The 25559-nt window shown below is 34.9% G+C and overlaps 1 protein-coding gene across 3 annotated transcripts in view; it reads right to left on the reverse strand.

Moving 5' to 3' along the window:
- HMCN1 (hemicentin 1) overlaps window positions 1-25559 on the reverse strand; it is a 464969-nt gene that overhangs the window by 258823 nt on the left and 180587 nt on the right. For all 3 annotated transcript variants that reach the window (XM_077901922.1, XM_077901921.1, XM_077901923.1), the window contains exons 6-11: window positions 25007-25113; window positions 13753-13873; window positions 12537-12800; window positions 11075-11219; window positions 7619-7740; window positions 2188-2463 (exon numbers count right to left, since the gene is read on the reverse strand). In XM_077901922.1, the coding sequence (XP_077758048.1) occupies window positions 2188-2463; window positions 7619-7740; window positions 11075-11219; window positions 12537-12800; window positions 13753-13873; window positions 25007-25113 (1035 nt within the window). The remainder of the gene's footprint in view (window positions 1-2187; window positions 2464-7618; window positions 7741-11074; window positions 11220-12536; window positions 12801-13752; window positions 13874-25006; window positions 25114-25559) is intronic.

A 25559-nucleotide genomic window follows, 5' to 3' on the forward strand; every position in this document is an offset into this window, starting at 1 on the left:
CTCAATACCACTAGATATTATACATACTAGCCAGTAATCAGGTAATGTCATATGTCTTTTGTATTTATGTTTTGTGTATCATAAAATATCTTACCTCAGCACTTATTTAAATCATTGGATAATAATGACTCTATTTTTCCAGAAAGAAAAGAGTCAAGGGCTTCTTTTAAAGATATACTTCTCTAGATCACAGGGTTCATTCTGTAGAATAGATTCAAATGCTATTTCAGAAAATGTTATCCATGAAACTACCTGAGAGTTCTTTTATTAATGCAGATTCTTAGGCCCTAACACTAGGCCTAGGAAATCAGAATCTCTAGATATGTGGTTAGAAATCCGCTTTTTTAAAAAAATAAATTCCTTAATAATTCTTTATCCATGAAAGTTTGAGAATCACTGCTGTAATTGAATTCTAATTGAATACTAATGCATTGAAAAGTTAACCTGGGGAAACTAGGAAAGCTCCGATTTTATTTTACAATCTCATTCTAAGAAACTTCAGGTAAAGAACCAAGATCAAATTTCAGAAGTCCATTAGCATTTTATTCTATCCGAAACAATCAGTTTAGTAAAAACAGTCTCAAAATTCTGGTAACTCAAGTTACCACTTGAACAGACTCAAATTATCTAGACAGTTTACCATATGGAAATGCAGTGAGCCATTTACAAAAGCAATGTTTCCCTAGAGAAGTCACCAGATCAACTAACAAAAGACACACATTCGGATTGCAGGACATATCTCAACTACCAGTGAGAACACTAGAATCAGATGTCAACCGTTTTGTTAATTCTCATGGTAGTTTCACTTTTCTGCCATTAATGTTCTCAGTGCTAGCCCTGAGACGCGATGGTCATTCTGTTAGATAACCTTGTTAAAAAATCATCTGAGAGTGTTACTTCAGGCATGTTATAAAGTTGTTTCTAATACTATAACCAAATAGCCAGACACAATCCTGATGCAATCAGTCTCCCACATCAAGGACTTGAAATGAAATATTCTGTTGATGTAGCAACTGAATCTTTTAGTTTAAGAGCATAGAACTGCCAAGAGTAATTTGTTCATTATATTAAGGCTCTCTGCCCATATATAGACATTTAGAAGCCAAATACAATTCTACTCCAAGAGATACTTTGGAATAGTTTCTAATCTTCATTTGATTGTCCTGAAGAATATATATATTTGTAGCTAGTAAACCACATGGTTAACACACTGTTTTAAGCTACCTAGACATTTAGTCTATAAAGACATAAAGACTAGCTTATGTTAGTTTATTATCAGTAAGCACTTGTGTGCATAAGATAAATAAGATAAAAACAACCTTGCTAATATTTAATAAAATTTCACCAAGATGAGAAACATCTTAAACTTTAATTTAAAAAATAAAATTGGGGGATCCCTGGGTGGCTCAGATGTTCTCAGCGCCTGCCTTTGGACCAGGGCATGACCCTGGAGGCTTGGGATCGAGTCCCGTGTCGGGCTCCTGGTATGGAGCCTGCTTCTCCCTCTGCCTGTGTCTCTGCCTCTCTCTCTCTCTATCATCAATAAATAACATATTAAAAAATAATAAAATAAAACAAAACAAAACAAAATAAATTGGGGGCCGCCTGGGTGGCTCAGTGGATTAAGCAGCCCATTCTTGATATTGGCTCAGGTCATGATCTCAAGGTTGTGAAATCGAGCCTGGAGTCACACTCCACACTCAGAGAGGAGTCTGCTTGAGATTCTCCCTCTCCCTCTGCCCCTCCCCCTGCCTGCCCACATTCTCTCTCTAAAATAAATAAATAAACAAATGTAAATTAATTATATTGGAAATAATATAATACTCAAATTGGGAAGGATTTTTTTAAACCAATTACTAAAACACTTAGATTTTTTTTGAAAACCATATGATAGACTGGAGAAATTAAAACTATTAAAACCATCCAGAGACAGTTTCTATTTACAGTTGCTTAAAATAAGTCTCTTAAAAGGACTAGTGTTTATCTTAAAAAGTCATCTATTTGTCAGTGATGTTTTAGTTTCCAGTTTAGTCAGCTTTAGTCTACTTACGATCCATAAGGCTTCCATCATTCAAAACACTGTTGTGGGTAGACACTGTCATTCTCAGAGGGCCAACTTAAGGGAATAAAGATCAAAGAAAGAAGAGAGGAAGATACCATAACTCCAAAGTTACCACATGCACATACCTTGCACTGTGAGGAAAACTGAAGCAGCTGACGATCCTCCTTCATTGGAAACCACACACTGATACTCCCCAGCATCATTGAACTTCACAGTCCTTAGCTCCAATGAGGAGTTAGCCAAACTCCTCATTCTTGCTGGGTCTGCCAGTCTTGCATCTCTGTCATTCCTCTGCCAGGTTAGGTTGTAATCCACTGCACTGATGACGAGACATGTCAAAATTGCTCTTTCTCCAGGAAGGACTGTAACATTATCAGGCACTTGGATGATGGGAGGGGGCTCTGTGTGAAATGAAAACATTCAAATCAAGAGACCTAACAGCCATTTTGCTCACTTAGAGATGTAGTTTAAAAATTTAATGAGTATGTATTGAAAATCTTGTAGGGAAGATGCAGTACAAGAGAACTTATTCATTAATACATATGTCTATGACCCGAAAAAAGTTATCATCTCATTAAAAGATTCTTAAAAAGTAGTGCATGTTTTAAAGACATATCATCCATCTAATTTTTATCACATCTGCCAAACATGTAGTTTCAAATGCATGTCTTTAATTGAAGATTTGAATATTCTCTAATTTTAAAACATCTTACTGTAAAAGCAAATAATAGCATAGGGTACTTGTAACTTGAAGACACCATGCAAATAATGTGTTTTTAATTCCTTTAATCCTCGGTGTAAAAAAAAAAAAAAAGAAATCAGTGCTTGTTTACATACCAAAGTATACCGAAGTTTAAATTTATAAATTATAGATGTGAGAACCAAAAAGGCATGGCAAAAGGATATGATTAGACTAATTTAGGATTGCGAAATGAGGAGAATTTTTATTTGAGTTTTGAAGAAAATAGCATTTATAGATTTTTTTAAATGTAAAGATTCTTCTTTAGTGTTCTAAAGAGAGGACACAAAGTATGGTAGACAATAGTGCACTCAGTATGATAGTATTAGCTTTAAGAAGAGTCACGATCTCATTAAGGAGTACAACTGCAACCTATGACAAATGTTCCCCCAGAGGCATGAGGAATATTTTGACTTAAGAAGGTCAAGTTAAGAGTAGGTGTAGGCCTTTAATAAAATTGTACACATAAAGCCATGCACACAAAAGGTATTGAATAATGCTTGCACATTTCAGATGTGGTCAGAAGCTACTTACTAATTAAATATTTTGCCAACATTCTAGAATCACATACTACTCTAGTTAGGTTTGAGAATAAATACAAACACCCCTTTAAAGTACACTCTGCCCAAGTGCTTTATAATGATCTGATGTAGCAAGTCATTATTCAACACTACTACAGCAATAAAAACTGTGGTGAGCTGTGTTAGCTGGAAACCCATGTGCCTTAGTTTAAATATGAAAGAGTATCAGATATTCAAGATCAAATGTTATTCTTCTTTATTTAAAACCTTTATAAGTGCAAATGAATCATAAGCCTAGAAAAAACCTGGAAGCAATATGCCAAAAGCATACGGTAATCTCTGAGGAATAGAAATGTGTATATTTTTCATATTTTTCTTTATATTTATCCTTGTTTTCCAAACATTTTTGGAAGAGTAGATGCTACTTAAAGTTATTATTTAAAAAACAAATTTTTATCATTCTGTTATGTTTTTATAACCTGTTAGGAAAACAGCTAGTGAATCAAGTGGACAGAGTACATGACAAAGAAAGTTCTGGAGTCTGGCTAGGATTGACACAGAAAATATGAGATGCCTTGTTAAATTTAATTTCAGATAAACATCAAATAGATATTTTAGTATGCATATGTCTCATGAAATTACTTCAGACACACGTATATGAAATTCAAATTTAACTGGGCATTCTATGTTCTTATTTGCCTAATCCGACAACTATAGGCTGCCTAGTTTTATCCTTAGGTGTGTGACCTTAGAGAAGTCAATTTATCTATAGAATTTGTTTCTCTGTCAGAAAAATGAGATGACTAAATTAGGATAGCTTTTTTTTTTTTTTTTTTTTTTTTAGGAAGAGAGAGAGCAGGAGTCAGGGATGCAGAAAGAGAATCCTAAGTAGGATCCACACCTAGTACAGAGCCCAACGCAGGGTTCGATGTGGGGCTTTATCTCACAACCCTAAGATCATGACCTGAGCTGAAATCAAAACTTGGATGCTTAACTGACTGAGCCACCCAGGTACCTGATTAAATTAGGTTATCTTATAGATAATTTGTAGTTCTAATGTTCTATTACTCTATTACTCTAACATGAAAGATGGCAAAGACCACCCAGGACCTGAAAGTGATACTACATTCATATGTTCATATTCTATAAGACCTTCCTGAAGGCCATATGATGTTTTATGTGGTTTTCTTGTTTTGTTCTTTGGAAACAAACTTCTTCAACTAGGTATTTTTTGAGATTTTTAGGAAACGGAAAATCTCACATTAGGCATGTAGGGAATGCTAGACACATGCCTAGATCCCTATTAAGGACCAAGGCACTCATTTCCTTAGCTGCCTATGCTTGTTGGCTATATACAGCTCATAGCCAAGGATGCTAACATACTCAGGGTAAGGCCCCCTTTCCAGGGTAGCCCATATCCTGTGATAACAGAATACTTAGTCTGGTCTTGGAAGTTAGTCCTTCCTATGTGAAAAAATGACTGGGGATAGAATAAAAGAATCAGAGATGGAACCTCAAAACTGAGAGGTGAATGAAAAGTATAGGCCTTGTAACATTAGGTAAAGATCACTGGACAAAGAGTTAGGAGGGCAGGAATATTTTCACTACCTGTCTTGTAACCGTAATGGGTCACTTGCCTGCTCTGGGCTTCAGTTTCTTTACCTACAAAATGATTTGGTAGTACAAGATTATTTCCAAGTTGTATCCTGCTCTAAAATAATATACTATAATTACAATTTAAGATTACTTGTCACTAACATGCCCTGACAAGTTTTCTCTATTCTCAGTATTTTTCTTAAACCCAGAATTATAGTACTCTATGTGTGTGCATTGAGGGAGGGGAAATGCGTTAATAAAGAAATTCAGTAAATTAATGTAACTAAGTAATAGTATTAAACTAAGTCATTAAATATCACTTGAAAAGAATGAGTTTTCCATGTCTCTGCAACTCTATTCATTTGTTTCTATGTATTTATACAATAAAAGAGGTACAATGTTTTTTACACCCATTTTGCATTTAAAACATTCAATAATCAACATTTCACTGAACCAAAAATCTTTAAACATGTCAACTAGAAGAAAATGCTGGAAATTTTGAAGTAACATATTGGCAGAACTTTAGCTTTTCTTTAAACTGCTTTTGGGTGCCCTTTGGCTTTGCTAAATAAATTGGTGTCCAGAGTGACACAAGAACATCACTATCCCCTAATGCCTTGTCTTCTAACACTCCTTTCCAAAATAAAAGATCTAACCATCCTGTGAATTTGCACTTGATTTCAGTGTGCTGGTCAGGTAACTGCTGGAATCTCAGCAGAGGTGAAAAAAGACTCAGAAGTAGGTGGAAGTTTAAGGCAATGGGGAGCCCAAAAAGAAATGTCTACTCTTCCACGTCCAAAGGGGTGCTTGCTTGTTACTTCTGTGATTGTAAGTCATTGCCATTATCATCAGCGTTTCTGCTCTTTCTTTCCTAATTGACTGAATGGGACACAATTCTTGAAAACTGGCTTGGGCACAGTATAATTTCCTCATGACACCAGTGCCTGGTTGGCACAAATTAAACTAGAGGGGCATGTGTACAACACATACAACACACATATGGAAGTTACTGACCCCAAAGCCAAATTCTTAATAGTCAGTTCACAAATTCTTATTGGCACTTCCCAGTTGTTTATGTCAGATGTCTAAATCCACTCACTCAAACTTATTTCCCTGTCTTTCCCTTAATTAATATTGTTGGAGGAAAAAAAAAAAAAAACCCAAAACCTCAAGTGCTCAAGTGTTTGTTTTCCCAGGAGCTGAGGAACGTTGACACAATTCCAACACTTTTCATAATTACTGGAGATGAAAAAAATGAATAGTTTATGATGCATGTCAACGAGATCGTTTCAAAAGGCAAACTTTATTTTTCTAAGAATAAGAGAACACAAATAAATTCACTCCAAGAAGAACATGCTTACATGCCTCTGTTTTAAAGTTCAGCTTGGATTTATTGATAACAAACATAAATCCTAGACTTCTAAACAGTCCCACAATTCTACAGTTTCTTGTGTCCTTAAACTGTCTCAAGAAAATGCACATTGGTACTAAAAGCAGATATAGACATTGTTTAAAAACTCAGCAGCTACATTTAGGTCAGAATAGGGTTACTATTAAACACCCAGAAACATTAGTCCACAAGGCAAGTAGAAAATAATTCAGTTGAAACAAACTTTCCAATAAATTCTAGATTTATGCTGAGTAAGTGGCTTAATCCTGATATTTGGTGGCAAATAATAATCTTTTTGTGTCCTAAGAATTCTGGAAGATTAAAGGAAAAAATGATTTTTTTTTCACTAAGATATATTCTGTCTTAACAAGCAATGAAAAAAAAAAAAGCAATGAGTTTTGTCTCCCATTTATTCATAGAAAGCACACTACCTAAAAGCAAAATAATTAGGGGATCCCTCGGTGGCTCAGCGGTTTAGCATCTGCCTTTGGCCTGGGGTGTGATCCCAGAGTCCCGGGATCGAGTCCCACATCGGGCTCCCTGCATGGAGCTTGCTTCTCCCTCTGCCTACGTCTCTGCCTCTCTCTCTCTCTCATACATAGATGAATAAAATCTTTAAAATAAAATAAAAATAACATAAAAGCAAAATAATTAGCATTTCTTCCACTCTTCTTAATACAAATATTGTAACTACTGAGGCCCTGTGTTTCTTGAACATGATCACTATCATTACTGTTTTCAATTTATTTTTTTTATTTATTTATTTATTTATTTATTTATTTATTTATTTATTTAATTTTTACTGTCTTCAATTTAATGTCAGAATTCACTCAGAAAAGCACTCTGCTTAATATGGATACAAGACAGGAAAGGGAAAGTTTAACTTTGTTATTCCCAGAATAGAACTCTTTCTTTTCTTAAATTGTATCCTTTCCTTTAAATTTCTTTAAATTTTAATAAAAATGCTATATGGTCATTTCCAAAAATATTTATTGAGCCCCCACAATAATAATGATAATAGTACAACAACAACAGCAATACCTGAGGTCTGTCAAGTGTTTCCATGTGCTAAGCTCTCTCCTATGTGCTTTACATATACTATCTCATTTATCCTCACAGCTTCTCCATGAGACACAGACCATTACTGATACAACCCTCATTCTATAGTTCGGGAAACCAATGCACTGAGCCCTTAAGTGATTAGCCCAAGGAAGGACACACAGCTAATATGTGGCAAAGCCAGGATTAGCAAACGTCCCATTTCCATAGATGCATTAGGATGTAGGCAACTGCAAATTCATGATAATTACCTGACACATCAAAAAATGTCTGTGCCCGTCCAGTCCCTGCACTGCTGACGGCGATGCACTCGTAGGTGTCTTCATCAGACAAAGTGACCTTTTCAATCTCCCAGGTCACACTGGCAGATTCTCTGGGGTAAGAAAATAGAAACCTTTTTAGTTATGACAAAAACAAGGTAAAGCTGAAAGCAGTGATTCCACTATTTTTTTAAAGTAATCATTCAAAAGGACATGTAAAAATAAACGGATTAAACTGAAGAATTCTTATAGCTTAATATGACACACCTTTTAATTAAAATGTTAAGCTCTCTGAGAAAAAGGAATAACAAAGGTAATAAGATATGGAGTTTGTAAATTTCTTTAGGGAAACATTTTCTAGCCATGTCAAAATATAAGATGAGTTATTAGAGAAACATTCCTTAAGTCCTCTCTCCTTCCATATTATTTCCAGTTTTGAGTCATGTTCAGTGGGGGTTCTTAAACCAAAGCAATTCAACCAGGTAATTCATAACTTTGAAAATAGAGAATAGACTTTTTGATTCCAAAAGATAAGTTCTCTTTAACTTTCTTATGTACAAGCTCGACATAAAGCCATAGAAGTGCATGCACTGAGAAAAGAAAAAAAAACTATCAGTTTTATTATCAAACCTGTCACTTAGATTAAAAAAATCCATTTGCTATAATACTTATCCATTAATTTAATAAACACTATCCTTTGTCCTTTAACACTATTCAAATTGTTTCTCATCTTCTGGATGTGTCTTAGTAATAGATATTTAATCCCAATAGACATTTAACACCTAATTAATAGATATTTATAAGATTCTAATAACCTGCAAAACAGGTATTATCTTGTTTTAAAATAGAATTGAAAATCATAGCTATTTTCATAATTTTTTCCTTATATTCATCCATACAATTTATAACCTTAAATATTCAAGACATAGATGAGATTTGAAAAGCCCATTGCAGAGTCAAGACACCTTCCACTGGAGTCTGAAAGTGGTGTGAGATATATATCATACTAATGACACCAGATCTCTTGCCATCCAGACAAACCATACCCGTCATTAAAAAACCCATGAAGAGCTTACTGAGCTCTTAATGTGTATTTAGCATTAACCTAGACTTTGTAAGAGAAAGTGAAGTCCTATCCTAGGTTCCTGTCATTAGAAAAGTGAAAGAATGAGCAAAGTCATTATTTCATATATTTTAGTAACTGAGCATATTCAGTTGTGTTTGCATTAGGTGTCAGAGGTCCTTATTGTCACATTCAGAAGTAAAAGGATTATGAGTCGACTCTAAGCCCTAGTGATCACCTAAGCTAAATCTTTAGTGCCTAATGGCAGTAAGCTGAGTCCAAGTTTATAACTGTCATTGTCTCGGAGATACTGGTAAGTTCCAGGAAGGCAGGAGTTTGAGATACATACAGTTATTTGTGTTCTCTGCAATCTCTACTTCAGAACCAAGCCTATATTAAAATTCATAAAAAACTTAGTCACAGGGAAATTTTAGAACAGATAGTAGCAGTTCTTCCACTCCCAAGCCCCTTGTTTTAGAAACAAGTAAGTTGATATTCAGGAAGAAGGATAATAAATTTGTTCAAAAGCACAAAACCAGCGTCAGATTGCTTGAAGAATATTCTTTACAGTCACACTTGCTCCTCTCTTCTTTATGAAATATTACAAGAAAATAATTCTCTTTCATCATATAGCCTTCTCAGTTAACATTAAAATTATATGGCCACAGTAAGCAGTTTTGAAGGCATGGCCTTTGGAAGAAGGAAGAACATGTCAAATACAAATGTGTCCTGTTGCTAATGCAAACTAATTCTCTCTTACATCCCCCCTAGTGACCATAGCGACTCACATAACAAAGATTAAGTCACATGTCTCAAGTTATTAGGAAATCTAGGGCAGGGACGTGTGAGTGAATCAGGGTTAGAGTATCAATCTATCACCACTCATGCCAAATTCTGTCTTTAGCCTCTCATAACCAACGAGCTTAATATATGTCAGTAAGTCATGTCACATCTCTGGGCCACAGAGCTGGAAAAATGAGAGAAAGAATTCTTGTGGCTTACCTCCCAGGAACTGTGTGGAATTAATGAATTAATGTTTATAAAGAATCTCAAGTGTCTTTGAAACATGTTACTATTTAAACATGAAGCAGAATTATTTGATTGCATCAGGCAGTTATGTAGCTTCAACATTGCATATCCTGGTCAGTTATGTTGCCTGTTATTAAACATGGAGCTAAGGGAATCATCAAAATATGCAAAATATAAAAAAAAAGTAGCAAGAAACATTACATTTCAATCTTTAAATAGTGGATTTTTTTTCTATTGTTATAATGAACATTCCTGCCATAGTTTTTGTTTAGAGTGATCCATAAAGAGATTAATAGGTTAATACTATCAAAAATTTAGCATCTTACGGAAGTTATTTATATTAGTATTGAATTAACAGCATGGAAGTTTTGTAAAATTATTCCTAGAGTTTTTTTTCCCAAAATATAGTGTGTTTCATTAAGAAGTTAAAAAAACACATTTTCCAGAAATTGTCCTCCAATTTTCAAGCTCTACTTAATTTTATCATAGATTATTTACTTTTATCTAAAAGCAATCACCCATCTTCACAAGTAGTCAGTGACATCTTGCCCACTCCCATTGATTGCTATATGCAGTAGTCACACATACTCCTGCTCCACTTGTTGCCCCCAGCACACTCCCCTTCCCTGACTTCCTCTCTTATTCTTCTCTAGCCACCCTGGCTTCTTCCTTCCTGTCTTTCTTTCCCACATGCCAGTTTGCTCCAGCCTTTGTGCATTTGTACTACTGTTCCTGGTATGTATGCAAATGCTTTTCCCAGATATCTGCATGACCATCTCTCACCCTCTTTGCTCAAATGTCCCTTATCCTGAATTTTTAAATTGTAACTTTAAAAGTCCAAACCATATGCACCCCATCTACCAGCATTCCTCATCCCAATTAATCTGCTCTACACTTTGCCATAGCGCTTAATTGGATTCACTTATCATAACACTCTAAATTATATTCAGAGACTTTTTTGCCCCAATGCCAGGAACTCTTAAGCTTTTCTCTTTTGCAAGGACCCTTACAAGGTTTCGTACTTAACTTTGTATTCATAATTTTGTATTCTTTGTCTTAACAAGACCCTCAAGTTATATAAAATTCAGATTCTATAAAACCTGCATCAACCCTTGAGTGAATTCTAGCATTTATTAAATTAACATACTATAGCATATATCTGTTTTCTGTCTTTCTCAATTACAGTATAAGATCCATGAGGGCATAGACCTGTGTCTGGTTTGTTCACTGCCATATTCCAAGACTATGGAACAAATAAATAAGAATTTCCAATGAAAAAGCACATTAAAGTAAGCATCTATTTGTCTTTAGATGTTTAATGCTGTCTATAATTGCTAATAAAAACATGTACGCACTTTAAATACTGGTCTACTCCAAGTGTAACTCCATTTCTGACAAAGCTCAGGGTAAATGGTAAAAGACTTTCAACAGAGCAGGGAATTTGGCCTGGCTGCAGGTAGTATCCTGGGGTTTTCTTGGGCATTGTAACTTTGGGAGCATCTAGGAAGAAAAGAACATGGGCAATAAGATCACAATGATGTCGGGTACTTCCTGTTAATCCATTCAAAAGCTTCCTACTTTAATTATGCCAGTAAACCCTCTGCATTCCAATTAATCTAAATCACTAAAAACCACTTTAATTATCTTTCTTTGTTCAAACCTTATTAATTTCTGGATATCTCTATGGATCCCTTATTAAAGTTTTCATTAAATATGTGATTCCATTTATTTTTAAGGCACATTAATTTGTGTGTCACCAAGATAGAAAAAAAAAACACTATCAAATTAGTTACAATACTTCATCAATTGTAGAATCCCTTTTTATTTAAAAAATGTAAATATATGAAAAGAACTTATATAACAGAATTGAATGCATAGGGTAATTGCTTTCCCAAAAATAATGGGAAAAGCTGATTTTTAAAAATCCAGTAGATTTTGTAGTATTCAATTGAGGTGCTAAGACAACTTTGCATACCTTATATGAGGTATGCAACTTTGAGGTATGAGGTATGTAACTTTGAATACCTTATATGAGGAAACACTGATGTTGGTTCTTTTCTCACCATTTGACAACAATTAAAGAATAGCTACACAGTTGTTTCTGAATTTCCCAAATTACAACCTTATGTATAAATGATAAATTGTTGTCCCTCCATCCAATACTACAATATTAGAAATAATACAGATTTGTCTATCCACAGTTCTAGCAATGGTTCTAAATTTTGATCAGTTATTATTGCCTTGAGAAATAGAACAAATATAGACAAATTGAAATGCTATCTATCTCATGCCTCCAAATAATCCCTAGTCTGTGGTCTTATCTCTATATAATAGCAAATATATGAGTAAGTAGCTTAACAGTTAACTAACTGCCAACTTATCACATAAAGGCAGAATTATCACCAGTTGTTTACAATGAAATACTGTTCATGAAGTAGGTTTCTGACAATCATATATAAATATTTAGACCATTTGGTCAATTTAGGTAACTTGATCAAACACTACATATGTGTGCCAGGCTTTGTAGGGGGAGAGTAAGAAGACCAGAATTTCCAAGTTCCAGTTCTTGCACTGAGTGAAGCATTCAAAATGTTCAGCTCTACAATCAGTGAGACTTAACATGAAACATTGGATATGCTTTTTATGATTAAGAAAAATTGTGTTACCTAAATGTAAACGCCCATCAATTTGATAACCCAGTAATAATATGAAGATATATATATTTTTTTTTTTTTTAACTTTTTAGTTCATCCTTTTAGGACACCATCACTCCCTTAAATTATCAACACTCCAGGGTTCAATAAAGTGATGTCTCACCTGGGACAATACTAGAGAAGGAAACACTTGATACTCTCTGGAAAAGATAATCATCTTTATCATAGCCTGTTACTTTGAGAAAGAAAGCTTCATTTGGTGGTATAAAGTCAGAAATATTCCACAAGCCATAAGGTTTTCGGTCTGGGTAATATTTAATAGGAATAGTCTTAAGAGAACTGCCTGAGATACTCAGAAGCTCGAGACGATCTACTCTGGCTGGGACAGAAATTCCAGAAGTATTCAGCAGCACGTAGGTAGGTATTCCTACAGGAGAAAGGCTGTGTTATTATTTACAAGTAATATGCAATTGAGACTATATATCAAATAAATCTTTGCATTATAATGACAGAAAATATCATGAGTACTACAAATTGTCCTATAAATCGTGGCCTAATTGTAGAATCTTTTCTATATAAAAGACAGTTCTTCATAACCAGAGAAACTTTGGAAATCCTAATAATTATTTTTATGGTATTTTAATAATATTTATACATGGAAAAACTAGAATTGTGAATACTGTTACATGATGTTTAATTACATGAATATTTAAGTTTTAAAGATACTCTATTTGTATGTTTCTAGTAACTTCACCAATAAAACAAATTAACAACCAGAAAAAGAGAAAACTGAAGAGTCACAGTAGGATTAAGCACCTTTTAGCTATAAAACTGTAATCTTGCATGAATAAAATAAGAACATGCTTTAAGAAGTGGCAACAATTTTATCTTAGAACATACAATGATACGCGACATCTTTAATTTTTTAGCTATCTATACACATAAAATCCACATTTTTCACTTGGACAAGGCGATTTATAGATACTAGTAAAAAGTCTCAAGATCAAAAAAAAAAATCTCAAGATCTAGGTCAGTAGTCTAAAAAGTTCAGTAACTTTAGGAATCAACTGGAGAGCTTGTTATATTCCTGGGGCCAACCTAATTCAGTTCTAATTCAGGAGATCTGGGGTGGGTCCCGAGAACCTTAATTCTTTTTTTTTAGAATCTTAATTTTTAACAAACTCTCTGAGTAATTTCACTGGTTTTGGGACTACATTTTGAGGAAAAAATGACTAGATTGAGAATACGATCAAGTTTAAATTAAAGATGATATGTTTCCCAATTTCATCAAATACTACAAAATTATAAAATCATAGTTCAAGAAATATTTTACACTTGGATATCTACTATGTCAATTTTGGTAATATGTACATACAAACCTTGCACTGGTCTGCTGACTGTTTTTTTGAAGTCCAGGGTGGGCTTTCTGGAAAAGCCAGCTCGGAAATCAATAGTACTAAGGCCAGTAATGCGAACAGAATGCCTTCCACTGCTAGAAGTCTGAAAAATGTTTAAAGACAAACTCCATCAGTTGACCCATGGTACCAGTCACAATAAACACTAACAAGTATGGGAAACTATGGAGTGTTTAATTAGGACTAATGTCCAATAATTGACGCTCTGATCTGGGGTGTTCTCAACTTAACTAGGATTCTCCATCTTAAATGCAAGTTTTATAATACATATCCCAGTGCACTGCTCTAAAACAAAATTCAGATATATTGTAGGCCAATGTTAAAAGAAATAGGTGTTTAGTCACCAGTGAATAGCCCTGACTTTAATCTATGAAAGCTCCATGAGGACACAGGTCTTTGTTTTGTTCGCTGTAGTTTACATGGTGGATGTTTAGCAAATATCAATGAAATGAATGAAGGACCAAATATTTTCCCTCAAACTTGATCCAGGTTTGAGTCTAGAAAATATTTCTTTTTTCTTTGCCTCTGAGAAGATATAGTCAGGACAAGCACAAGAACTGACCACTATCCAGATTTCAGCTAACCCCAGCATCCCCAGCTTGAGACACAAATGTAAGTAAACATGATTCTTATCCTCTAAGAGCTCATGGCTGGTGAGGGAGACAGATGGAAAAATAGAAATCTTTAATGTGATGCAGTATTAGAAATACATGAAAGGAATAGTTTGGCTAAAGACCCTTCAAGAAGATGACAGCTGAACTAAATATTGAATGATAACTCAGCACTGAAGTGACTCACATGTGTATAAATAATAAATAATTTGGATGAGGGACACAGGATAAAATAATAACACTAATGTATATTGGGCACTTCCTCTATGTTCAAACTCTTTAAATCATTGGCTTATTTTATTCTTGTTACAATCCTATCAAATACATATCGTCATCATCACCATCGCACAGGTAAGGGGATGGGGCACTGACTCATTAGGCAGCTTCTCAAGTTCACAAGGCTTCCTAACTACAGAGGTGGGATTTTAATGAAAAGGTCAGGCTCCAGGGTCTTCACCACAGTGCTACATTGTCTTTCAAGGGCAAGATATGTCATAGTTAACCTGTATCTCCATATCTTTCTAAATATGATCTGAGGACCACCTACATCTACAGCTACACAAAATCACTCAGGTTGTTTCTTGAAAATGCAGACTTCTGAGCTACAGCCCATATTTACTGGATCAGAATCTTTGGTGAGTGGAATCTAGGAATCTACATTTCAAAAACCTACCTAACATTTATGAACAAGAGTTCACCATTATTTTATTACATTGATCACCAATATTCTCTCTCAAAATAAAATGACCACATGATAGCAGCATTGATAGAATGCACTAGAAATATATGTGCCTGTATTATATATAATTATACATAAAATTTTAATCTGTCAACTGCTAGATTAAGCCACATCACAATTAAAAACATGCCACCTCCAGAGTTCTGCAAACTACACAGTCTTCCCGAAATCACTGTGGTTTCTTGTTATTTAGCAATGAGGAGAGGAAAGATGAGTAGATATGTCCCCTTTGCTACCATATGTTTTTCTTATTGAGGAGAACCTACAAAAGTCCAAAAAGAAAAAAAAAGGAAAATGAAAGTGAAGGAAAAAAACCCCACATTTCTATAAAAATAGGTTTGTTGTATTCTTAGTGTAAAAGATGCTGCTAATTACTACAGCCTATTTTCCTAAGGATTTCAGAAGACTGTATGTGGAAGTGTAGGGGTCCAGTACTACCATTTATTCCATTATTTCTAAAGGAAAATATTTCATGAATTCCATATAATAGAGCAAAATTTTATCTTTTTTTAAGTAGGCTCCACACCCAATGTGGGACTTGAACTCACAACCCTGATATCAAGATCTGAGCTGAGATCAAAAGTCTATAATGCTCAACCGACTGAACCACCCAGATGTTCCCCTATGATCCAATTTTAAAACAGGATTTCTTAACGGTTATGTAAAACCTTGATAAGTCTAATTTCAACTGTTTTAGATCAATAGTGCTTTACTGAAGACATTATCACCTACTGATTTAATGTTAAGACAATCAGAAGGGTCAATATTATGATGACTTGATTTATATTTGTTCACTGACATCATTTAATATCATACTTGCCTTGCTGCTCAGAAAGTCTCCTATGATAAAATGGCTGTTGAGGTTACCAAGGATACAGATGACCCATACTTTGCCAAATGACTGCTATAAAGTGTTAAGTATCTGACAACTGTTCTGTGCACTTATCAACTGACAAAGTTTGTTTTAAGAGTAGTGCTTAATATCTAAGTGAGAAAACTAGAAATTACCCATGCTTGAAAATATGCCATGTTCTACTACTAACCAATACATTAAAAACAAACCAGAGTTGATGAATAGGGAGCTCCTATAACCTCTATAAAATTATTGTAAAATAGAATAACTTTGATCCTTAAAATACACTAATTAACAAAGTATGTTGAAATAAGAATGTAGGGTTCCTATTCTCTGAACAATGCCACAAATACGAAGGGTAATAAGTTAACAAAATATTATCTTCATGTTTCTATGTCACACTATAAACAGTAGGAACATTTGCATAGAATTTTAAAGGGTTTATAAAAAAATAGATATTTCCAAGTAAGTCAGTTTTCATGTAAAACTATATCCAACTTTGTATTAATCAGGGTAATGGGAGCAAAGGGAATCATAAATAAATGAAAATTATGGTTTAAAAATATAATCAAAAGACAAAATTTAAACTGTACTAGTTAAAAAATGATCTCTGACACTCATGCATGCATTTATCATTCTTTAATCATTCTCTTAAAAGAATTACAATACTTGGATAATATTTTGGGAACACAAAACATCGCATTAAAATGTCTTTATAAGAAAGTGCCATAGGGGCACCTGGGTGGCTCAGTCATTTAGGCAGCCAACTCTTGATTTCAGCTCAGGTCATGATCTCAGGGTCCCGTGATCAGCCCCCTCTGGGGCTCTGTGTTGAGAGTGGTCTGCTTCTCTCCCTCTGTCTCTGCTCCTCTTCCCTGACTCACATGTTCTCTCTCTCTCTCTCTCTCTCAAATAGATAAATAAATCTTTCATTTTAAAAAGTGCCATGGTTTATAATTTTAGTCGGTTTTCTTAAGATAAACTATTATTTTAGTCTGTTTCTTAGCTGAGATCTCTTTTTCAAATTTTAGTGTTGATAAGAAAAAAAGGTCTATGGTATAATGATGGTAAAATGAGCCAGAAAATGGAAAAGGGGGGAGAAAGAAATATTAATACATATAAAATGCATACTGTACAACAGGCTTTTATATAAATAATCACTTCTGATCTTTATAAAAGCCCCTGGATGAGAGTATATTATCCCAATTTCACACATCAGGAAGATTAAGTAATTTGCTCAAAGTCACAGATACAGCAGGTGGCAGAGCTGCAGTATGAACTCTGAGGCTCCAGAAACCAACTTCTATAGTCACTCTATGCATTTCTTGTGATTATTATCTCAGTGGATTTGATTATTCTTGTTTCAGGAAATACACCAAAACATACCAAATGCTCTACCTAGTAGGAGAGTAATGTGGAACTTCTGAGACTATTCAGAGGAGAGAAGCAGAGGCATAATGGGAAGAAAAGAAGGATGGAGGCAAGAAGAGAGCAGAAGAGGACAAGGTGCTTCAAGACATAACATCAAATCTATATACAGTTAAATCTACTAAACTCACAAAAGTCTTATTATTAGTGATTTCCTGTGATATTTTGGATAAGGCTGAGCTTTGCCCTGCATCAACATACAGAAGTTATAATCAACACAGAAATAATCAGGAGACAAGAAGATCATAAGAAACTAAGCTTCAGAAAATTCCAGAAATGTTGGGAGAAGGCTCTGGATTCTCACAGGTTGTGGACACAATGGGGTTGGAGGAGAATTAATCATATGAAGGTCTTGGAGGGACAAAGAATATTCAGCTAATTCTGTAATTGAGTCAGAGAGGCAGTCCAGCTGCAAATTCTTTCCCTTTCTTTATCCCTTCAAATTACTCTAGCTATCTTAGTATCATTTTTTATATATAATAAAATTAGTAAGACCACAGTTACTGATTTAATGTTTTTCTATTCAATCTTTATATAATGTAGATCTATATCATGTGGGTTATTTAATTTGACTCAAAAAATCAGCTCTCTACTACAGAATATCTTGAAGCATTGTTTCTGCACAGAGCCACCCTAACCTAGCCCCTTAACCTCTGTAGTTAAGAAGAGGGGAATCTAGCAGCATCATGATAGCTCCAACCATGACAGGAAAATTTCTAGACACTAGACACTAAACAGGATTTGTATGGGCTAGAAACTCCGAGAACTGAATTTCATTAGTATATTTATTCATAGAATTTTTCAAGTTCATAACAATCTATAATAAACTTAATCTGAATTACACTGAATTACTGTATGAATTCAATGCATGAATTCAAAATTACTCTGAATTCATTATTACTCTGAATTGCAAATGTCATGTCAGTTAAGTTGTGGAAGGGTCTAAATCAGGAATACATAGGCTTCTGCAGTGTGAGCAGAGCTGAGGCAAAGACAAAATTATACTAGATATCTACTGGCATCCTAAAGTTGTCAACAAGTTGTGGACCTTGATCCACAAAGGAGTAAGAGAAAAAAAGGAATAGAGTAGATCAGAGTCTAGGTTTCTGAATTGGAGTGAGTCTATGAGGAGTAAAAGAGGACAGACAAAAGCACCATGGAACAAGCACCATGGAGAGCTCCAGGAAAAATTAGTTACTCCTATCTTTCTGGACAGCTCTATTGCAGATGGCTCTACTTCTTAGTTTAAGCACAAAGGCCTATTAAATACTTCTCTATATTGAAAGTCCCTTAAGGCAATAACGATGCCATATTCATCATCTACAAAATATTACTCAGTACATACTTAGTAAGTATAGGTTTAACAAATGATATCAAAGCCTTCTAAATGCCTAATGTTGGTACTTTTTCTTTGGTTCCTTAAGAACCAATAAATGCCAGAATTTATTGAATTTCTATGAGCATTGTGCAAAGTATGTTCACATATTATTTTATATAATCCTACTGCATCCATAGATGATTTTATAGCATCATAAAGAAAACAATGTTCAAATCAACGATTACTTGCCTAGGTTTAGATAGCAAGTTCAGTGACAATCATTTCAAGTTCAACTGTTCTTTCCATAGGACCTAAGTCTTGCACAGCATTTTAGGATAACAATCTCTTGTTTTATCTCAATACTATGGTGCAGTACACAACAATATCCTCCAACTATTCATTTACCATTGTTACATTTCTAAATATGCTTTCATTTAGGAGAGATCAGGTTAATGGAGTGCCAGTAAACTGTTTTCTGAAAAAAAAAAAAAAGCCTTAGTTTTTGGCATTTGCCAACTTCTTTAGTATAAATACTATCACCATGGCGATTTCCAGCTCCCCACTGAATACAGAGGTGGGAAGAGAAAGTGCGTAATTTCCTCTCCATGAGCCATTACGAGCTAGATCTAGTATAATACTAGGCCGTGAGAATAGGGAGTATCTGTCACTTAGGGGTAATAGTGAGTGTCCGTCACTCACAGAGATGTTTGTGTCATCCCAGGAGTGACACAAATTCCTTTTTCTAAAAATTCAATGCACATCCTCCAGTCTTTCCCCCACTGTAATCACTGAAGAAGTTGAATGTTCTAAATTATGGTGGAGCCTACACCAGCTTGGGTTCCTGAATGACTGTGTAAAGTGGAACATCTTGTCAACACCCAAAGGGCATGTAGCATTAGTAAGGAATTAGTTCTCTTGTATTAAGCCAATGACAAATCCTCCTACTACTAAACATGAAGCCTGTCCTGTTATAAATTGAATTAAAATGTGATTGATAGAGCTGGTTTTGATTTCTCTCTCCTAAAGAGTTTCAATGTTTTATACAAAAAAAAAAAAAGCCCAAAATGAAAAAAAAAAACCCTTCATGTATAATTTGCATTACTACAAAGTATAATTTTCAATTTACACATAATCAAGAATGTAAGAAAAACTAATTTTGCCATCAATGTGTCAGTAAATAGGTATTATTTTCCCCATTTTTCTCAGACTTAGGAAATTAGATAATTTCTTTAAGGTCAAAAAGATATTAAGAAGTGGATCTTGAATTAAAACAGATGCCCAACTCCTTCAAAGAATTTGTTCCTGAATGGCATTCTATTCTTTAGAAATTAAAGAACGATGGTGGTTTCAAATATTTACTGAGAACCTACTATAGGCTAGGTATCATCCCAGGCACAAAGACATAATAATCCTTCCCAGATTTAAATACTATCATTTTATTAGGCGTTGTATGTTTAGAGAAATATGATACAAGGAGAGAAACGCACCCAAAGCACAGAATAAATTTTATTTAAATAAATATATATATATATACATACACACACACGCACATGCATTTATATAGAACACAAGTGTATAGGTATCTTCTCTTTTTTAAAGGAAACATTCCATTTGGCTGATAATCTGACATCAGCACACAAAATAACTGTGAAATTTTCCAGGAAAAATCTACTCTAAAGCATTCCATTGACCCAAAACATCTGAATTAATACCAAATCCATTTAAATAGAACACCTGGTGTAGTCTTCAGGCTTATGCAAAAGAGTCACCAGGTGAGAATAATTGGAGTCCAGCATAATAATCTTCCTGTGTGGTCTTTTGTAGACTTGAGGTTTATTTAATTATGATTCCTATTAAGCTTATGTCACTTGAGTATGATTTCTAAAATATTCTTATCTTAAGCAATCCATTAGTAGTCTCTGGCAACCAGCATAGCTACCTAAAACCAAAATATTTTCTATTAGTTTCAGAATCTTAATATGATCATGTGGTTGCATACACTCCTTTCTCTACTTGGAAGATTATCTAAGGACAGTTTATCCAAATTTACTTAATGGAAACATGCCCCAGGGGATGTGTCAGATAATATGGTCACACTGATAATCCTAGACTAATAGAAATAGTTTGCGCCATGTAAAAACCCAAAGGGTGCTGACAATTATTTAATGTCTTTGTAGGAAGTTCCCTTAAGGAACAGAGGACAAAATTTGCCCTGAGAGTTTCTATGGTTATGTTCAAATATTCTATATATATATATAACTGCCTGAATGGAAAATTTGTATTGCTCAGAAATAAGATTCAGAATTTGTAGTTTCTCTACAATGGAAATTTAGGTACATAAAACAACCTTATCCTTTGTTTTTAATAAAACTTTACATTCTTCTTACTTACCTCTTTTTAACATGTTTTTATCTGCATCAGAAGCAGCCTAAAACATTCAGGTCATTTATATGAACTATACAGATGAGTTGATTCATTATCTCTGCTTGGTAAGAGTGTCCTAATAAGTTACAGAAAATTACCAATGTTTTAGAGGAAAACCATGGAAGAAAAGAAACTACCACTCTTATGGCATTTTAAATCACAGATAAATTAAAATGTTCCATGCCAACATATCAACTATAGGCTAACTAATTCATCTCCTCTGCCTGCTTCCTTGGATACTATCAGAACCAATGAATTAATTTTTATTCATGAATATTTATACAGTTCGTTCACAGGTATTGAGGAATACACCAGTGATAAAACATGGTCTAGAGTAACATAGAAAGAGAAAATTTGTACAGAAATAAATATAAGGGGAAAAAAATCATAGGATACATGAGTGGTTCAGTTGGTTAAGCGTCCAACAAATCATTTCCACTCAGATCATGATCTTACGAGTTATGGGGTCAAACATCCATTTGGGTTCCATGCTTGGCCCGGAGTCTACTTGAGATTCTCTCCCTCTGGCCTTCCCCCTGTTCCTGCTCTCTCTCTCTCTCTCTCTCTCTCTCTTCCTCTTTCTCTCTCAAATAAATAAATAAATAAATCTTTTAAAAAAAATCTAAGGGGGGAAAGTCATCAAAAACGGAGGTGCAGAAAAATTGCAGTAGAAAGCCATAGGGAAAAGAGAGCATTTTATTTTTTTTAATTTTTTAAAAATTTTTATTTACTTATGATAGTCACAGAGAGAGAGAGAGAGAGAGAGGCAGAGACATAGGCAGAGGGAGAAGCAGGCTCCATGCACCGGGAGCCCGACGTGGGACTCGATCCCGGGTCTCCAGGATCGCGCCCTGGGCCAAAGGCAGGCGCTAAACCGCTGTGCCACCCCGGGATCCCAAAAGAGAGCATTTTAGATGGATAAAATCAGAAAAGTCTTGATGAAAGTGTTGTCATTTGCCATGGAACTTACAAGTCAGATAGAAAGGAAGGGCATTCTAGGAGAACGAACAACTTAAGAGAAAACATGGGGCAAGAGAATGTGGTAGGAAATGGGGTGAGGGACAGTATAAAATTATATTTGACTAGAATGTAAAGGCAAGTGCTGGACAAGAGCTAGAAGGAATGGCTTTGAATACCATGCTAAGGTCAAATAATAGACTGTTCTCCATACTTGGTATAAAAACTGCTATGTGAAACATTCAAAAAGCCATTATTAATTCTGCTGATAGAGCAGATATTTTCCAGACAGCAGAGTACATGGGAGATAGCACTAGAAATATACTATCTAATCTCAGACATTTCTCTTCTGCAGAAAGTACACATGTGAAACATTATCACTCATTAGCCATCCATAAGGGAGGTCCAAAGTCAGCAGTGATATTTATGTCAGTAGGTTCAGCTCCATTTCCTTTGCATCAACCTGCCACATTATTTTGGTATTTCTTATAGGAGCAAAGTAAGTTTACTATCTTTAAAATGCACTGTAATGTGTATCCTTTGTTTGGCTGCCACTAATTGTACTTTAAACGGTATAACATCAGAACCAGAGGCTTTTTGGGTGAGAACTAGATAGAAATTTAAGATAATATGGTAATAGATACTGTTGCTTTTTTATTGTTTTCTTAATTATAGGAGACTGAGCTTAGAGACTTGTCTAAACAGAGTCCCCATCACCTCATCCCCTTATCCTCACCCTCCTTACTCACAGAGTAATCTTCAGTGCTTCTCTGTTCTTAATTATCAATTAAAAGGTGCTTAGTGCCCATTAGTATCAGGGTACATGGCCAAAGGCAAAAATTTCATAAATATTTATTGAATGGATGACTGAAGGAGTAGGTGGGTTAGGCACGAGATAAAGGAACACCCATGCAATATTCCTTTTCTTCTAGGCAAAAGTTTTACCAGAGGAAATACCACTTGTATCTATCCAAATCACCTGTAGAATTGGTTCAAATACTCTGCAGTAAGTTGCCAATAATACAAAAGAAATGTCGTCACTTGTACATATTTCACAAACAATAACTTAATGTCTTATTCAGAAAGCAAGAACAAATTGCCTCAGTGAACTTGCTAGCTCGAGACACTGCTAGCTCAAGACATTGCTGGCTTAGGTCATGCTTAAAGTATTTGAGGAAAGATGAGACTCAGAATCTCCTATACTCCTTCCTACTGTGGTCACAGAAAGTCAGACTCAACATTAGTCATATATTGGCTGAGATAGCTAAAGTATCAAATTTGGCCGTATTTATTTAAAATACAGGAGTAAAACTCTTCATTATTTTATTATCAATCTACTGCACTCAGTAAATATTCAGCAACTAGTATGTGAAGGGAAGTGGGTGAAGAAAACAGGCAGATGGGACCATTATGTTGCACATTGTCTTTTCACCTGTACACTTATCCAGTATTATCCACCTACAAAAAAAAATCCATATTAACAGTGTCTACTTTTCCTACAAGGCTGAGAGTTCTGAGAATAAAGAACTGATATTCTAGGGCTTGAATGGAGTTACAATGGAAACTTTCATTCTTTAAGCTGGGAAACTTAACATGGGTATTCTTTTGAAAAGAAAAAAGCAAACAAAAACTGGCATTCAAAATGGCGCTGCAAGTGTCTATGGTATAAACACCTCCATGCACCTTCACAGCAGCTCTACTACCATTTCAATCATGAGCCCATGAATCTCATTTTTTTTTTTTAATGCAGAGAGGCTGAGACAGCAAGAGCGAATGATGCAAGGGGTCCCTTCATTTGAGTTATCCCAGAAGGATTCTAGAGCAAGGTGTTTATTTGGGAGACACAAAGGATGCTAATAGGAAGAGAGGGGAAGTGATACAGGAAAAAGAAAGCAGTCCCTAAAGTGTGTGCTTTTAATCCTGCTCCTATGTTGTCAACTGAAGCTTATTCCTCCTACAGAGGCTGAAAGCTGCTCTTGAGGGGTTTCATTCTCTAGCAGAACAGCCTTCTTCTGTTCTGGAAAAAAAAAAACCCTCTTAGGCACAGTAATGCAGATACGGGAGTTGGAAGTGGGCCAGAGTACACAGAAAAGCCTGAGAAATACGGGCAAGTCATTCAGAACATCCACTACAGTGGGTCACATATATAATTTGCAGCAGAACTGGAGTTCAATTTATGGTATCCTGAAGTCTGGCTGTATGTTCTCTCATTCATGCTACCATACATAACACAATGCTCAGAATGAACATACTACTTAATGTAATTTTAGGATCCAAATACCATTTTGTATTAAAATAAGCAGTGAATGTAGATCCAGCAAATAACAATAGCCAACAGAACTTGAGTGCTTACTTTGTCTCAGGAACTATGCTAAGCATTTCATTTGTGTCATCTTAATTTTATTCTCAGCACAATTCTATGAAGTAAAGGGATATTATTCTACATTATGAGGAGGAACCCATGGCACAGAGAACTTACAGCCTTAAGGAAATAATGACTTTCAAGTGGCAGTGTTGAGAGTCCAACCCAGGTGACCTCATACTAGAGCCTATGATCCTAACTATTATTCTCTACTGGACCCATTTCTGACTGTTTTGGAACCAGGAGGTGGAAAATAAAAATCAATCTACAGGTTTCATTATTGGGAAGCTATCTGAGAAATTTAAATGTATTCTGTGGTGACCTCAATGCCTTTCATGGTCATCAAAACTTAATACTAGCAAATTCATGTGATCAAGACATCTTTACAAATGTGCTATATATACTGCTTTTTGGTAAAAGCATTCTTCATGATTGCGAGAGAAGATATAAATAAATTATTTTATATACTTTCTAAAACAACGCCAACATCAAAATAAAGTACACAGGCTCTGTAAAACAATCATACCTTCACTGTCCACATTCCAGCCTCTGGCTCTTTAACGTTCACTACCTTGGCAGAGTTATGGATATTTAATAGCTCATTCAGGCCAAATCCCTTTTTTATCAGCCTCCCTAAAAGACAGACATAAAGGTAACAAGCACAATCTTTATTTCAGCTATGTGTATTAGCTGTATACATTTCCAGTATAAATTACCTGAAGGACACTTGTGCCTGTAGCTCAAAACATTTACTTTATTTATATCTAAAATATGTTTAATTTTATGGTTTCCGGACATTGGAATTGAAGTATCAGATTCCCATTTGCTATGCAGATTTGGTCTACAATTAAGAATAGCAATTGGCAGTCTATAATCATATTTCCAAAGCCAAACTAGATAATGATTATTATGGCTACTGAGAAGTTATGTGCAGTCATTAGAGACATTTAGATTTAACAGATGGCAAGAACAGTAAACCAGAATAAATGTCTTTTTGGAGATCACTCAAGGTATTACTAACATGAGAGCCTTGGGCATATTTGTGCGTGAAGCACAAAATGATAAGCTGGTTTCCATGA

This window comes from Canis aureus, chromosome 6, assembly GCF_053574225.1.
Source record: "Canis aureus isolate CA01 chromosome 6, VMU_Caureus_v.1.0, whole genome shotgun sequence".
In the NCBI taxonomy this organism is placed as follows: domain Eukaryota; kingdom Metazoa; phylum Chordata; class Mammalia; order Carnivora; family Canidae; genus Canis; species Canis aureus.